Source organism: Cynara cardunculus (genome assembly GCF_001531365.2).
Source record: "Cynara cardunculus var. scolymus isolate 2C chromosome LG 9, CcrdV1, whole genome shotgun sequence".
NCBI classification, from domain to species: domain Eukaryota; kingdom Viridiplantae; phylum Streptophyta; class Magnoliopsida; order Asterales; family Asteraceae; genus Cynara; species Cynara cardunculus.
Window position 1 is genome coordinate 16,229,023 of NC_037536.1, and position 18,227 is coordinate 16,247,249.

Here is an 18,227-nt window from a genome sequence, read left to right on the forward strand (position 1 = left end):
TTTTTATCTTTGCAAATAAATATTATTATTTATAATATCTGATTAAAAATATTATATTTTATAGATTTTTGTTCATTTCGTGTGCAACGGTAAATAAATAAGATAAATTAAATGGCTTTTATCCTAGCGGTATGTAAGTCTTTGGCCTCTTAGGAGGTCAGAGATTCAAACTTCACTAAAAGTGAGAAGAATATGTGAATTTATTTGTTTTATTTATCGTATATAAATATTATATACTTTCAAAAGAAAATAAAAATAAAAAAATTACCATGATGCATAAAGAAAGTGAAAAACCATTACACAAAAATGTCAACCAAATTGCCAAATTATATTATTTGATTTTGTTAAAAAATTTAGAAAAATGTATTATTTATAATTTAAATAATAATTAATATTTATTAATATTAATAGTATCTAAATTGGCCAAACAATGAACCAAACTTCCCTTGTTAGATGTTAGGCAAGTAATCTGATCTATTTTACATGAGACTTATTATCAGATGTTTTACTTAACTGGTTTATAAGATTAACATATAACGTATCTTAATATGATCTCCACAATCTTCAAATGACCAATGGAGACAAAGTTACTAATGAGTGACGGTAATTAGGCTTGTTCATCGGTTGACATTCATTGGATTGTGAGGGGAACCGATCCGATCCGATCATCCATTGGATGTTGGATTTTACCAACCGATTTCATCCGATTAACATTGAATAACTGATCCAATTCAATCCGATGGATGATTGGATCGGTTCAGTTTCATCCATTTGATACATTTATTGGATATCTAATGGATGATCTGATGGGAATGGATCCATCCAATGTGTTAATTCAATCTAATATTATAACAATGATACAAATTAATTAATCACTTTTAATATGTGTGAAACCCAACACAAGGGAAGTTAAAAATTCAAAGCTTCACATGGGTATAAGCAATTTATAAATAAATTAATTGGATTATAGTTGGAGTAGTCTTTGGATTCCTAGAAGGTCGGGGGTTCAAATATCATCATAGATGAAAATGGTGTATGAGTTTATTTATTGCATCTGTCATATATAAATATCATATACTTCAAAAAACAATATGAACCAAACCAAGAACCGGTCCTTTCTAAACCCTTAAAAGTAGTGTTTTGGTTTGCAATTCATTTCTATTTCCGTCTCTGAGTCCAAAACACTACTTTTAATCATGAAGAACTAATAGAAATGAATTGTAAACCATAGGGACGAAAAAATCAGTACATTTTAAATCACACAGGATGAAAAAAGTAATAAACTACAACTATAGGAATGAAAATCGTAAGTTTAAAACCATAAGGACGAATATAGGAACATTTAACAGAGCACAGGGACTAAAAACGTAATTTACTCTAAAAAAATTTAAAAAACAATAATTAATGAATGCCAATAAAGGGAGTTCCACGAGGTTTGCTTCCCTGTCCCTCCTCCTTCAAAACCCCATTTCTCTCTCTCTCACGAACGCTGTGTGTGTGTGTGTGTGAAAGTTGAGAGAAAAATGAGACAAAAAACAGTCGACAGAAAATAACAAAAAGAAGCAAATCATCCAAACCCAATAATCCAATCCTGCAATTTTCTTCACCACATAATTGAATTCCTGTATCTACTTCATCTGAATTCTTGTCCATTTGTCCCTCCAATTCATCTTCTACACCATTTCAGATCCGTTTTCAATCGTCTTTCACTTGATTCGTGATTTCTTAAAGAGATTGCAAAAATTCCGGTGAATTCTCATCGGCATTTTCGATTTTTTTGAGGCGTTTTTGGGATGGAAGGCGGGGTTGTTGGTGTTGGTGGTGGTAGGAGCCGGCGTTACGAGTTCGGTGGAGAAACGAACGCGCAACCAGGTGGTTTAACACTAGGTGGAATACTTTCGATCAAACAGACGCCGCCGTACCGAATCCAAGATCGGACTCTACTGGATCTTATCCGTGATGATCAAACTTGTGGAAAGGAATCGAAGAAGACATGGAAGATGTTTAGGGAGAAACTTCGGCTAAAACTCTCCGGTTTCGTCTGTACAACTACTCTTCCGACTCTCGCCTCACATGTCGTCATTACCACCACCGACAGCAACCGTGTGACGACACGACATGGTTCAACACAGCAGAACTCGACCGATGAGTCAAGGCGGTTGAACTCACCACCGGTGCATAACACTAGTAGCGATAGAATCATCGAAACGCAAACATTCAGTGTACAAAACGAACCTCCAGTGGAGGAAATCGAGCAAACAACGACGGAGGAAGAACGAGGCGGCGGCCGAGAGGGAGAACCAGCGGCCGCAAGGATGTCGTTGATGTCGTTACTGGAAGTCGATGGATCTGCTTATTTGGACGATGATGAAGAAGAAGTGGAGGAGGAGGAGGAGGCCGCGGTGGTGGAAGAAGGCCGCGGTGGTGGCGGAGGAGGGTACAAGTACAATAACTGCTGCGTGTGCATGGTAAGACATAAGGGCGCAGCATTTATCCCCTGTGGACACACTTTCTGCAGACTATGCTCAAGAGAGCTTTTCGTTCAAAGGGCTAGTTGTCCATTGTGTAATCATTTCATCTCGGAAATTCTTGATATTTTTTAGTTTTTTTTTATAAGTAAAAAAAATTCTGGTTTAATTTGATTTTATGGAACGAAAATAATTACATTGAAATTGTTCAGCAAAATTTATGAGATAAACATCGACATTGTAAATGATTATCTAGTCAAAATTACTAGGAGGTCTCAGGTTCAAATCCAAAGAGGAATAAAAATCCCTTTATGGCCACGAAGGTTTAAATGCAGTGACTCCGGGCTATCTGCAAAGAAAGTGGTCGTCCTGGGATTAGTCAGCTCGCATAGCGGGTTGGATATCCAGGTTAATCAAAAAAAGAAAGAAAAATTATCTGGTAGCGGTTGTATAAATTCTTAATGAAGTGTATAAAATATGTCGGGTATTTAGATTTATGATAAACATAACAGTACTGATTTCATTTAGTTGTTAAGAAAGTTGAGTAATATAGTCAAAATAATAGTTTAATAACGGTGTTGTCTTGAACATGTCCCGAGACTGGACTAAGAGGCCGTTTACTTACACAGACTGAACAATCGTGAACCGTATAAAAATGCAGTCTAGATAAGAGGTTCAAGATGGGTGAGCGTTGACGGGGTAAGAGCCTTTTCTTCTTTGTGGAGACAACATCCTAGTTAACATCACTTTGTCGGTTAAAGAACCTCACCTCTTGCCAGCAAAACGTCTCTTACCCGGTAAAAAACAATCAACAACTAGTGAACGACCCCTGAAATTCAGTCTAACAAAACAACACATGCAAATTGAGGTTAAGGAGTGAGGATGGAGCAAACGTTTAAAGGACTTCAGTATACTGGTCCGAATCCAAACGCTACCAAAACCCTTTTAATCATGGAGGTTCACTTATAATGATTCCAAGCAATTTATGGTCGCTTGAGGAACTAATCAGTATACGTAACCTGACCAAAAAACTCACAGTTATCCAAAATAATATTGGTTTAAAACCATAGTTCAAAAGATTTCAACGATACATACACTACATGACGAATATTGTTATAAGTGAGTTTTTTGTTTACTTCTTAATAGTTCTATTAAGAGACAGTCTTTGAATCGTTAGGAGGTGAATTTTGTTTGACAAAAAAAGTCTGCCTCTTAATGGTTCCAAAACCGTCTGCATGATTTTTTTAATCATGAGGCTCCTTTAACCATTAAGCGTCATAATTTTATTGTAAACAATTACCAAACAATTATATTTCATTTTGCACTATATCATGAGAGTCTATTAATCATTCTGACTATTTAATTATTCTGCATCAAACCATTAAACAATCGATAAATATTATATTTAAAAAAAGCTAATACTATAATTTAATTTTTAATGAAAAATGGTGGGAATAATATTTGTGGGTATTTGCAATTAGTGAATTGCATGCCGGATTCATGAAAAGAAAGCGAAAGGGTGGAAGTGGACCCCATCAATTTTTGATCATTCTTTTCAAGAAACAAAATAGAGAATCCAAGACACAAGATATATATATATATAAAAAAATATTTTAAATTAATAATAATAATAATCTATACTATATTATAAAACATTTGAAAAAAACTTTTAAAAACCATTTTTTACGTATTAAGTACTGTTTATTGATGCATATTATTTAAAATTCAAGACCACAAGTAAATTGTGCGTAAGTACAACTTACTAAAGCTTGTTTTTTGAATTCGTGTAACTAATTGCAAATAAACATAATCAAATACAGAATAAATACCTCATTTTAAATAACAAAATCTAAAATATAATTAAGATAATCAGTGAGTTCTAACTGAATACTTAATTATTATCTTTATAAAGAATTATATTATTAAATCTAAATTAAATTAATTTATAATAAAAAATTATGAATTAAAAAATTTATATAAAATAAGAATTTTTAAATAGTTAATTTAATATTAATATATATATATATATTTTAAATTTTAATGATATTTTAAAATTTATATTTTATTTAAAAATAAAAAATTATCGTCTTCTCAAAACCACATAAAATCGTATTATATCAACATAAATAAATAATAAAAAAAATATTAAAATCGAGATGTGTCTTAATGCATTGTGTAAATATCATTCTAATAATAATAATAACAATAAACAATAATATCATGTCTATTTAAATTTGACCTTTTCAATCCTAAGATAACAAGGAATCATTTGAAAAAAGACCACCCCAAATATTCCCTTCACTTGCCCCATCCATATTTTATTGATTAGTCTGTGGTTTTTTTATTTATTAACCTATATATCCAACCGGTTATGTGAGCCGATTAATCTCAGGATGACCACCTACCTTACAGGTAGCCCGGAGTCATTACATTTGAACCTCCGTGGCCACAAGAGAATTTTTATTCCTTCTTGGATTTAAAATGAAGAAAGTAGGAGATAGATGCTAAAATTCTTCAAATTTAAAGGACTTTTAAAAAGTAATTGCTTAAGAGAGAAATGATTTTTTTGCCAGTTTATCAGTCTAAAGGGGCCGTTTACCAAACGTTTACCCGGGTAAGCGAGATTACTAAGTTACATTACCTTACCGGATGAATATGATAGGGACTAAGAATCTTACTCAGTAGACAAGGAACAAAGAATCTTACCCAATAAGTGAGGACGATGACTCTTACCACGATATAACGCTTACCAGGTAAGTTGTTGAATGCGATGTTATTTTAGTGGACTAAAATCTTACCCGTTAAGTAAATGATAAAGTTAAATTTTACCCGTAAACACTTATCGGGTAAGCGTTTGGTAAACGACCCCTAAATTGTATGTGATTTTACACTAATCTCATTTGTAAAATCATCAATGAAACAATACATGAGATTAATCTCTTTTGAGTATAAAGTCGTCTCACCAACGAAACATTATATCGAACATGTGGTTTCAAATGGGGAAAAAATGAGTTCTTCTATAAACGGTTGATAAGATAATTAATATAATTAATAAGATAATATTATGGAAAAATTAAGTGTTCAAAATGATTAAGAGACTCTCATGATATAATGCAAAAGAAAATATAATTGTTTGGTAATTGTTTACAATGAAATTAGGGCGTTGAATGGTTAAGGTAGGCCAATGATATAAAATCATTCAGAGGGTTTTAGAACCATTAAGAGACATATTTTTTTTTTTGCCAAACAAGATTCACCTCTTAATGATTCAGATGTTGCATTTTAATGAAAATATTAAGAGGTAAACAAACAACCCCGTAATCAAGATTGATTCATAGAGTTTCTAACATATAGAAGGTTTTTATATGATTTTGTACGTACGTGTGTGTGTGTATATATATATATATAGGGAAGAGTTCAAACAAGAACAACTTCATTTTACGAGAACGTGAAAATACCCTTTTACTATAGACAATCACATGTGATACTAAATCAAAGACGCATGCAATTTTCGATGCGATCTTGGTTGCGGGCCAAGTCGCCCTTACACCACTAAGCCCTCTCACATGTGATAAGTGTGTTGTTGATATGATACTATAATCCATCAGGACTATCACATTTTATGCTAAATCATAGACGCAAAGGTGCGACTTAAGTTATAGAACACATCGTCCGCACACCACAAGGTCCCCTCACGCGTATTATCAGATGTGATAAGGGTGTTCTTGCGTTCTCGTAAAATGGAGGTGTTCTCGTTTGAACCTCCACCTATACATACATATATATACATATACATACATATATATACATATACATATATATACATATACATACATATATATACATATACATATACATATATATACATATACATATATATACATATACATACATATATATACATATACATATATATACATATACATATATATATATATATATATATACACACATGATAGATTGATGGTGCCATACAGAGTACTGTTACCAAGTGCTACAATAATTCAAAAATTTATTGCATTAGGAATTGTTTACCAAACTTGGCCATAATCCATTATGAGCCATTTCAGACACCCTTCAGCCATCATCATCACCACACTCAGCCATCCAAAATTTAATTCAACCTTTTTCTACTCCCTTACAGACAAGAAACAAACAGACATGCTATTACTATACTTGGACATGGGTCAAACAACTTGAATGTAAACCCGACCCGATCCTAGGTTAACCACTTCCGTCGATAAACCGAGTCTTGACCATCAAAACCAGGACCTCTTTAGCCCACTAGGTCCTAACCAAATTCAAGTCTTAACCAAGAACCAGGTCCTAACCATGCTTCGGCTGTAAAAGGAGTCTGCATGTTCCTTACCGGTCATAGCCAAGTGTAACGGTTCTGGTCCAGACATGGGACCAGTCCTTGGTCCCCCTCGTTTGTTTCATCCTCTAAAAAATCTAGGGTGCTTTTTAATACGTGGAATTAGGGGTGTAAATGTTACCATTCGAATAGCCATTTCTCAAACTCAAACTCGACTCAAAAACTCACGAGTAGTTAAAAGCTAAACTCGATTCAAACTCGATTGCAATATTTGGAACTCGAATCAAGCTCACCCGTTAAAATTTATTAAATTTTAGGGTCTTCTTTTGTAAATTATAAAACTTAAAGGTGCTTTTTTATACTTTGTAACACTCAAAATGGTGCACCTCAAATTTTATCATAAAAAAGACAAAATTACAAACCATATTCACATCCCTCCCTTTTTATAAGAGACCTTCACCACCCTTATTTTATCATTTGTTTTCAAATGTGGACAACATCACCAACACTTTTATAGTTTTTTTTTGTCTTTTTTTTAATTATGAGTTTAATAATAATAATTGATTAATTTTTATAGTTAAAAAATGTAAAGTTTTGTTAAAATATTTAAAATTATATCACATTTTTTCTTTTTATTGGTAAGTTTATTCATAAATTTCTACAAATTATATTATGAAACTGATTATATCATAAAACTAATTGTATATAAAAAATCGAATATCTCACGAGCTTTTCGAGTCAAGTATTCGATAGCTCGACTCGACTTGTTAGTATGTCGAGTTGAGCCTACTCGAGTCGAGTGTTTGACCAAGTTGATCTCAAGTTGTTTCATATCCTTACACCCCCAAGCAGAAAATGACAGGACAAAAACCTAACTTCCCATGTTTGGTGCGATATTAGACTAGAATATGACATGACTTGAATATTTTTGTCCCATAAAAATAAGTGGAACAAAAATCAACGAGATGGAACAAGATTGGGTAAATTACTAAACTACCCATGTCAAATTAACCTTACACGATTCATTCTCCCGCCTATCTCAAGTCTCGTTTGCATACCAAACGCACCCCTAAAGAACTATGTAAATACTATATCTAGCGCCGGTCTGATCCAAGTGCCTACGGCTCGGCAAGGAGAAAAGCATAACGAGTGTCAATTTACGCATATGAAACGAACATAGAATCGACAAACGTTAACGTACAAATAAGAACACATAATTTTAACAATTGAAAGAGATATTAAAGTTTTTCCTGAAGACAAAAGGATGGTAGAAGGATCTCTAGAACAAAAAGATCCTAATAGATTCAGTCAACTCAAGGATCATAAGACAACAAGAATCTACCACCTAAAACCACTCCAAGAAGACACAGACACTTCAAATAATTTGATAACTCCATTATGGCTAACAAATCCTTCTTTTTACCCTTTTTTCTATCTTTTTCTTTTTTCCCTTTTTTAACTAACAAGTTCTATATGGATTGGCCAAATGGTAGCTCCATGAAAAAATGGAGCAATTACCCACAAAAATGTTAAATTCTAAAGGAACAAGAAGCACTTACTTGGTCATCCTTTGGTTCTCATAATTGTAATGCTGCCTTTCCCTCCTTCGGTACGAATCTTGGTTTTCCCGACAACGGGCTTGCCTGAGAAAGCGGAAGTAGGGTACAAAGTTGTGTTGTCTTGATGGGTTTTCTTTGATTTTGATGGTGGTGGAGTGAGTATCTTTTGGTTTATGTCTTTGAGGGTAACCACTCCTTGCATGCCACATGGTTTTACGAAGGCAAAGGGAAGGACAACCGATGAAGTCATCTTTGTTGGAGTCTTAATCAAAGACTTTTTCCCTGAAAAAATAGCGATTCAAGATTTTCAGCAAGAGTAAGCCATGTCATGAGTAAGAAGAGAAGAACATTAGAAGGAGGTAGTATTGTTTGGTTAGTTTTCCATTAAGTCCTGTATGGATAAAGCTATTTGTCTGAATTAATATGTCCGTATAGATTAAGAAGGTTTTCATTTGGAAAAGTCTTTTAATAGATGGAAGGAGCGTGTTTTTTAATTGGGAGGGGCAAGTTTAGAAAAAACTTGGCTTTCTACATAAAACCCGTCCCTAGAGGCTTACTAAATAAACTACTTTCCATATAATTAAGCCACTACCAAACAGTCACATGTAGCTGCCCAAATAAGCTGTGAGTCCCATTAAGCTCATCAAGCTGCTAACGAACAGCACCTGAATCTTGTGAAAACTATGTGGCAAGCAAAAAGGGTAATGGTAAGCGGTTCTTTATTTTGATGGGGTTTGCATAATGGTATGATAGTAATGGCATTTCTAAGTATCAATGTATCATTAAATTTTAAAGATCAGAAATGGTATTAATTTGTAGTGGACGATACAAAAAAGACCCTTTAGGAATGAGACAAACCTTTAAAGATGATATTTTGATGAGGAGTCGATTGCTCTTGACCAATACTACCTCCATTCTTGGGTTGGGCATCCTTCAACTCTATAGTAATTGGTTATGACATACCAAAAGAACATAACAAAACAAAAGGAACATGAGAGAAGTTTAAATATTAAAATGGAAAAATTGAAATATCGGGACATTTGTGTATACCTGTAAGATCAATCTGAACAGCAACGGTTCCAGATGGATTACTGTTTTCAACATATTGAAATTAAGCCACAACTTTTGCTAGTTAAGTTAATGAATAATCGTGAACCTGAATGAAACATACACATCATAAGGGCTTAATTGCATCTCTGTATCATTTATTAGACAATCGGCCAGCCAGCCCTCTGAAGATTGATCTAGACCCTCGTAACCAGATCCAGATGCAGATGTATCATCTGGAAATAATGCAATAGTTGCATTCATGAATAGAACAATCTTAACAGCTAGTGAAATATGCATTGAAGGATGTAGGTGAGTAGCTTGATGGAATTGAAGGAAATGGAGATAGTAAAGGACTAAAAAACATACCTGCAAATCCAGCGACCCATTGAGTCATATCAGATAAAGCTCCATCCAATGAAGCTTCCCTTTCCTGGTCACAGAACAAAGAGGGTGATTAAGAAGTATCATTCAGACAATGATTTCACAAAAAAAACAGCTCCCACAAGGAAAGAAAATTGTAAGATAAGAAGGAACTATGAATACCCAAAATGACAATCAACAATGCCTAGGGCCTGTTTTTAGCAGCTTAATGGGACTCGCAAACTTATTCAATCAGCTAAACATGACTGTTTGATAATGGCTTAATGATATAGAAATTGGCTTATTCAGTAAGCTTCTAGGAGGGAGCTTTATGCAAAAAGCCAAGTTTTTCCCAAACCTGCCCCTCCCAAGTAAAAAACATGCTCCTTCCATCTATGAAAACCCCTCCCAGACAAAAATCTTCTCAATCCATATAGACAGATTAATCTATACAGGACTAGATGTATTATGAGCCAAACAGCCCCTTACACTTCTTCGAGATTACAACACTGCAAAGAGCTTGCCCATCAATAAGAAGGAGGTGCTGCAGAACATGTGCGAACCCCTTCTAATGGAAAAATAAAACTCAATACCTGAATAGGCACTGACTTATAGGTTCCTTCTATGTCTATTACTCCTCCGTCTCAAAATAAATATATACACAATGAAAAATGCACACAGTTGAAGAAAGGTGTAGTTATTAACCTTTTAATTGACTAAATTACAATTGTACCCTTAATAATAGAGGGCGTAATGAATTTCTCCATCTCAAAATTACAGGTAGAATTGAAAAGTAGGCACTTACCTTGAAGTTGGACACTTATTTTGGGACACATTAAGGTGTTTGATTTTAACTTAACACTAAGAGATCGACTTAACATGTTAAGTTAGCTTTCCTCTCTTAATGCATTAAGTAACATTTTTTTTTTTCTAAAATTACCCTTGCCCTACAATTTTCAATCATATTGTCTCATTAAAAAATAAATAGTTTACCAACATGCATGAATAAAAAATTATAATCAAACCATAATACTTTATTGATTTAAATATGTTTTTAAGTTATTAAATATTGTGTTATGAACTCGTCGAATTCATATCATTTATGTTATTTTAAATAATTCATATTATTTTAATTTTTATCATCATTTTAAAAATTTATCAAACAGTTTATTTTCATTCAACGCTTATGTAGACACAAGGTTAAAATGGTAAAGTTTGTTGTTCAAATTATTTATTCAAGATAAAAATCAAACAACGATTCATATCTTAATTTATCCAGACAGATTAATGCTTAGAGACAACTTAATAGATTCAGAACCTAATGGATAAAAAATCAAACAACCCCTAAGATAGAAAAAATGGACACTTGTTTTGGGATGGAGGGAGTAACAAGTTCAAATGATAGAACTTTCTAACGACTCTAGCATATGGAATCATAAAGCACAAATGCAACATCAAAGTTTCAAATCCCACATTACTAGGAGGCTGTTTGGTTAGTTTTCTATTAAGTCATGTATGGATAAAGTTGTATGTGTGTATTAATCTGTATAGAATGAGAAGGTTTTATCTAGGAGGGGTTTTTCATAGATGGAAGGAGCATGTTTTTTAGTTAGGAGGGACAAGTTTGGAAAAAACTTGGCTTTCTACATAAATCTCTCCACTAGAAGCTTACTGAATAAGCCACTTTCTATATCATTAAGCCACTACCAAACAATCATGTATAGTTGACCAAATAATCTATGAGTCCCATTAAGCCTATTAAGCTGCCAACAAACAAATCTAGGTCATGTAAAAGCCACTCTTTTATTGCAACAAGGATAACCCTAAAGAAACATAAGATTATTTGCAATGGGCATGTCTAACTAACCTTGGATTTTAAATATATGGATGAGAAGTCCTCATCACAAAGCGGCATAACGTCTACATCCAAAACTTTATCGTCAAAATGCAGCATCCGACGCCTTTTTGCTTGTGAATAAGCTTCTCTACATGGCCCTGTTCCCTTGTTAAAGTTTTCTGCATTTTTGTTCCCTGTGTTAGATATCACAAATGCCTATCTATGCTGAAAAAAGGGAAGATGGCACATATAGCCATTTCAGCCAACCACATTTACCTTTTAGCCATTTCTCTCCCAAGATTTCAAAAGTCACCACCTCCGCAATTAACCAATCCTCAACTTGCGGAGGAGCATTGTTAAGTTAAAAAAATGCATGCCCACTTGCGGAACTTTTATGAAACCACCTCTCATGGACCCACTTACGGACTCTCCATCAAACTCAATTGTGGACCACCTCAAGTTTATGCCACCTCACACAAAACTTGTTTTTTTCATGGACCCACTTGCGGACTCTCATTTAAACATCACTTGCGAACCACCTCAAGTGCACGCCACCTCACACAGAACTTGTTCTTTTTTGTTGGTCCCTATACAAGTTGAGGAATGGTTACTTGCGGAAGTGGTGACCTTTTTGAACATGTGGGAGAGAAATGGCTAAAAAGTAAATTTGGACGGCTGAAATGGCTATTTGTGATATTATTCCTTGAAAAAATCTGTATGCTGTTTCTTTCAGAGATATGGATTACCATTGTCGGTAACTTGATAAGCCAGATCCCCAAAGGACTTTGCTGGGGTTGTTTCATTAAATACGTAAGAAAGATCATCTTGATTATCGTTCAAATTGCTCCATAGGCTATTTGGAGCATCTGCATACAACGATTTTAACAAATCAAGATTAATAAATGTAAATAGCTTACCAACAATCTGATAATTGCTAACAGTACATGTATCATGTTAGGAAAGATAAAGAATTGTATGTGGAGGCTTACTTGCTTGCAAACCATAATCTTCACCTTGCCAATCCCACATTTCAGTGCTGCAAAAGAAAAAAGAAGATCAACAAAAGTTGCATTCTAATATTGTCCGAGCACACACTTCAAGCAACCAATCATAGTAACCCTAAGGGGCTGTTTGGTAGTTTTTTCATTAAGTCCTATATGGATAAAGTTGTCTGTGTGGATTAATATGTCTATATGGATTAAGAAGGTTTTGTTTTGGGAGGGTTTTTTATAGATGAAAGGAGCGTGTTTCTTAATTGGGAGGGGTAGGTTTGGAAAAACTTGGCTTTCAGCATAAAGCTCCCTTCTAGAAGCTTACTGAATAAGCCACTACCAAATAGTCATGTACAGCTGACTAAATAAGCTGCGAGTCCCATTAAGCTGCTAACAAACAGGCCCTCTATTAGGCTTCCCGACTGAACATTCATACAGCAGGTTGCCTATGGATAGCATTAAAACAATAATTCAGAAATGTGTATAACCATTTTATTAAGAATGTTGAAGTAAAGAAAAACTAAGATGGAGCAGAAATATGAGGCAACGGAAGATACAAATCCCTAAATTTATGCTAAAAATGCATGGCTGACAATAAGTACAGGGAAAAAATGCTTGCATTTGCTGTTGGATCTATCACAAGGTAGCATAAACCTGACATTAAGAAGGGAAAACCATCACTTATATTGATAAATGCAGATGGATTGTGCCAACTTTGTGGTGTTTAGGGAATTGAATGAAGGATTTGGGACTTCGCTTTTGTTTGATTTCATGAATTTTGTTTGCTAACTTAGGGATTTCACTCTGGTCGTACTATAGTTGAAAAGGGTGAAATTAGCTTTGGAGTGCTATGCAAGTAAGTGAAATTTGTTTAGATACAAATAATCACTTATATTGATTTTATCGTCCCTTTGTCTATATCCACCCCGCTACTACTCTTGTGGTTAAGTATCATTAACGTAGAGTGCATACCATAATTTGTCTCTGTCTACATTTCACTTACTTGCGTAACATCATGTAGAACAATTAGAAACTAACTAAATGGTGAGCAACTTAAAAGATTTGGCCCAAAATCAACACTCCCAGGCTAATTTCACCCTTTTCAACTACAATGAGAATAAAATCCCTAAGTTAGCAAACAAAATTCACAAAATCAAGCAAAAGCAAGGTCCCAAATCCTTCATTTCAGTGCCCTAAACACCACAAAATTGGCAAAATTCATCTGCATTTATCTCAAAACACAGAAGAAATCATACAAATTCACAAACAAACGCATCTAAAAACACAATCTAGTAATGAAAATACTACAGGAACCATAGTAACAACAAAACGTACTTGTCATTATTGTTGTAGTTCATTTGCCGAGTAGATGATCAAATATGCAAGGAACTGAATGAAATCAAATGAAACAACTACTCTTCCTCTTGTACAGTAATCAAAAGTGGCGATTGAAATGGATATGATCCAAGAACACAAACAGTTTCGAAGCGTGAAGAAGAAGAAGAAGAGAAGTGGTTGTCGGAATATGTGCAAATGGAGACGGAAACCGCCGGCTCAGTTGCCACACTCACCCTTTTTTCTGAGTGTATGGTTATTATATACACACACACAACTATATAACAACGACACGAAACACAAGACTTTTCCCGAGTTTAATGAGTGATCGTTTTCATAAGAGTAAACTATAGTTTTGGTCCCTGTAATTTTTGGTTTTATTCGATTTGGTCCCTGTATTTTTTTGGTTTTATTCGGTTTTTTGTTCCTACAGTTTAATCATTATCGTTTGCAAAAACGTTCGGAATTAGTTGCTCCCACTGACAACGATAACTTTTGCCGAGAATTGTAGTCTTTTTCTATTTTCCATTTATTTTTCTTCTGCAAAATACAATTTTAATATATATATATATATATATATATATATAATCGTTGATTTTATTGATTAATGGTTGAAAATGAATATAAGTTATTTACGTTTAAAAAAAAAGAACAATTAAAACACCATACTTAATTTAGAGTTGAAAAGGGTAAAACAGTCAAAAGATAGTTTTATATATTTATTTTCATTTTCGGTTTAATTTTTTATTTTCGGTAATAATTAATGGTATGACGATATTTTTGATAATAATTTAAATATTTATTTTTATTCATATTTCGAGTTTTTTTTTTCGGGTTCATGTGTTTCATTTGGTTTTAGTTTAAAAACCCAATGATTTCATGGTTTCATTAATTAAAAAACTCATGATTTTGTAGTGAAAGATGTCATGGTTTCATGATGTCATGGTTTCATGATTTCATGGTTTTATGAATGATCTTATTGGTTGAAATGAGTTTACACGGTTTGTACAAATATAAGTGGTTTACAAAAGATTGCTCCCCTATATTATATTACATGTATATATATATATATACACACAATATTTGCTCACAAAAGTTCAATATCGGCCCTACACGAATGCCGCCTCCAAGAACACTAATGTAAAGGAGTATGTTTTGACTCACTAAGTGACTGAAACTAGCAGGAGGTTCGGGATCAAATCCGAGACCTGTTTTGTATTTGGTCAAATTCCATCCATCCCTTTGTGGATTAAGCTATACACAAGAGGCATATATATACATATGAAACAGCTCCCCACCCCCACTTCTTCATCGGCACTCCCTTTTCTTTAACAACATGAATTCACGTTGCTAACGCAGGTACAAACTCCCCAACGCCAATGCCAAGTTGCCAACCACAGTTCATAACCATAGCTTTGAAACCCCAATGTTGGTGTTCTTTTCCTTCCCCGTTGTCGTAAATCCAAACTAAAACCCTCAACATTAGCTTTTTTTTTTCTCGTTCCTTGTCTTTATAGATTCTTGATTTTAGGTTTTAGATTATTGTTCGATGTTTCAATGTGGTGGTTTCGTTTTTGCAGTGGCTGATAACCATAGGTTTATTTTAGTGGGAAGGGGTTGGAAGTTTGGGGGGAGGAGAGAGAGCACGTGACATTATTTTAGTTTTAAAAAGACGAAATCGTCTCTCACTTAATGGGTAACAGTTAACGGTTGTCGGAGGAAGGGATTGATTTTGAGTGTTTTTTGCATATCACAATTGGTAAATATAGTTTTTAAACTGCAGGGACTAAAGTTGAGTAAAACAAAAAACACAAGGACCAAAATGTGTAGTTTACTCTTTTCATAGTTATAAGAAAATAAATATTATTTTAATTTAATTTATTATAAATCAATAGTGGAAATTGCTCTAACTTTCCAATAATTTTTTTTAAAGAATTTTATATGAATAAAAAAATTATAAGTGATAATTGAACACTATAGTTGGTTTCACGAGAGACCAGAATGTTTTCGTGAGACCATTTTTATATACTTGAAATTTTGCAGCAAAACGCTGTGAAGGTAAAAACCCCGAATATTCACAGCAAAAATGTTGTGAAGGTAATTCACAACATTTTGCTGTAAAGTTTCAAATGTAAAAAAGTTGTCTCACAGGTCTCTAGAAAATAGATTGGTCTAACATGATGTCAAGTCTTAAACACTAATATAAGTGTGTTAAATGAAACAAGAACCACAAAAAAAGTCATAAACCTGTAAAATCAGTTAAAAATATTTTTTATATGATGTTTTTAAAAAAATGTTATAATTTAAGGTATTGTTTCACATATACTTATTACATAACGCGATAGTTTCACATGCATTTATTTTACATTGTGAAACTTTTTTACACGTATTTTCGTTTCACTATGTGAACAAAAAAAGTTTTCTATGGAATTTCTTTCACCATACGAACACAAAAATATATAAAACAATAGCTAAAATTATAGCATTTGATAAAAAAAAATCATGTAAAAAATATTTTTATATCAATTCTCACGAGTTGGTAACATTTTTATGATTTTCATTTGATTATCTTTCTCTCTCTCTCTCTATATATATATATATATATATTTTTTTTTTTTGATGTCAAGTTAAAGATCATAAAGTCTTAGATTTTGGTCGGTAATTTATTAAAACAATTTTTTTATAATATAAATATTTAGATTTATAATTAAAAATAATTTATTTTAGTTTTAATTTTTTTTTTGGATATTTTTGCCGTATTAGTAACGTTCAAGGCCCAATTGCTCAATGATTGTCTTTAACGTGTTTATCAGTTTGATAATTAGTTAGTTTTATGTAGTTCAAGGAGCTTTAATAAACTGTATAATGAAATAACTACATATAATATCCGTGTTTCGTTAACTCGTACAAATTGGGTTAAGAGAATTTTGGTAGAATTATGCATAATATATTTATACCTTATGCTTAACCAATTTGTACCCTAGACTAGTTTTGCGTCAAAATGTGTTTATACCTATATTAACGTAAAGTTAGAAATTTAACTTGAAGGATAAAAACCGTTAAATAGTTAAACTATATATATATATATATATATATATATATATATATATATGAGGCGGTGTGTTTTTAAAGAAAAAAAAAATTATAATTATATATATATATATATATATATATATGAGGCGGTCACGGCCTCTCCCTCAACTCACCCTCATATCTCTCTCTCTCTCTCTCAATTCTCTCTCTCAATTTTCTCTTTCTAAAATGTCGTCTTCTCTCTAGATTTTACGTCAAGTTAGTAAGGGGATCGAGGCAACAATTATATATTCGGAATCCACTCTCCGAACCCTTCTTAAAGGTATAAGTTTCATTTAGTTTCATTAAGGTGTTTATTTTAGGATTATTTAGACCGGTTTATAAACTGTGTTTATATCTAAGTTTACGGATGGATATTGTTATAAGTATGATATATTTCATGTTTAGTATGTTGAAGTATGTTTATAGCATGTAAATGTAGCKAATCATGAAAGTTGGGTTATAAAAGTTAGTCGGGAATTCCGGAATCGGATTTTACCGACTATGTAGGTCCATACTTTGGTAGTGTATAACTCTCAAACCATAAATCGGATTAAGCTCGTATTTTGCAGTCAGGAAGATCATACTGCATACTACAACTTTCATTAAGGGTCGAAATTCCAGTTATGACTCTAAGTGGCTAGAAACAGTGTGTTTTCGGGATTAATTTGTAGTTTTGTAAGATTCATATAAAATAGATGGATGATCCAAATGAGATGATTTCAAAAGTAATAGACTCGTATGATACCAACCTACAACTTTCATTTAGACAGTATAGTATGGATTGGTCTCTAAGGTAGGTAAAAATGCTTAGAAATAAGAGGGTCRGAAACGGTTGGATCGAAAGAGAATAAGGTTAAGTTTTACGTTTGAGTTTTCAATTTGTATCCAGCTGTCTTTCTTGAAGTCTACGTTGTTTAAGTACCTTAAGACCTAAGTGATTTTATTAGAATAGTTATATTATGCTTTCTATGTTTTATAAATAGTAACCGTTTATGCATTCGTTAGGCACGCGGGTAAATCAAACTTGATCGTGAATTTACATTTGATCGTGCGTTAATTGTCAAATTCGGTTAAGGTACGGATTCCATATCTCACTTGACACGGGGATAGCCATTTGCGTAAGGCTACCTAATCCGGATAATCTGTGATAAATTCCCAATAATTTGTTTTGAATTTTCTTTATGCTTGTCGTATGTTATTGAACTTTGTTTCCTTTACGACTTATATTCTTATTTG

At 33.2% G+C, this 18,227-nt stretch overlaps 2 protein-coding genes across 2 annotated transcripts; one reads left to right on the forward strand and one right to left on the reverse strand.

The window, feature by feature from the left end:
• The first annotated feature begins 1,520 nt into the window (after positions 1 to 1,520).
• Positions 1,521 to 2,620, forward strand: LOC112518553. Its single transcript, XM_025126288.1, has one exon. It carries the CDS (start codon positions 1,794 to 1,796, stop codon positions 2,601 to 2,603), a length of 810 nt encoding a protein of 269 aa, XP_024982056.1. The 5' UTR covers positions 1,521 to 1,793; the 3' UTR covers positions 2,604 to 2,620.
• Positions 2,621 to 7,968: 5,348 nt separating this feature from the next.
• Positions 7,969 to 14,195, reverse strand: LOC112518377 (protein XRI1-like). The gene is made up of 9 exons (XM_025126046.1): positions 13,917 to 14,195; positions 12,579 to 12,625; positions 12,336 to 12,455; positions 11,620 to 11,768; positions 9,759 to 9,822; positions 9,514 to 9,625; positions 9,393 to 9,433; positions 9,201 to 9,281; positions 7,969 to 8,624 (listed from the first exon to the last, which is right to left on the reverse strand). The coding sequence occupies exons 1-9, from the start codon at positions 13,937 to 13,939 to the stop codon at positions 8,347 to 8,349; spliced, it is 915 nt and encodes a 304-aa protein (XP_024981814.1). The 5' UTR covers positions 13,940 to 14,195; the 3' UTR covers positions 7,969 to 8,346.
• Positions 14,196 to 18,227: the final 4,032 nt, after the last annotated feature.

Bases quoted from the DNA above. Each gene is read 5' to 3' on its own strand.
- LOC112518377 (XM_025126046.1), bottom strand. From the start codon at position 13,939: ATGAACTACAACAATAATGACAA. The intron at 9,823-11,619 runs GTTAGTTAGACA...TTCTGTGACCAG, and splicing joins CCATATATTTAAAATCCAAG to GAAAGGGAAGCTTCATTGGA. The intron at 8,625-9,200 runs GTTTGTCTCATT...CTATTTTTTCAG, and splicing joins TCAAAATATCATCTTTAAAG to GGAAAAAGTCTTTGATTAAG.
- LOC112518553 (XM_025126288.1), top strand. From the start codon at position 1,794: ATGGAAGGCGGGGTTGTTGGTGTTGGTGGTGGTAGGAGCCGGCGTTAC.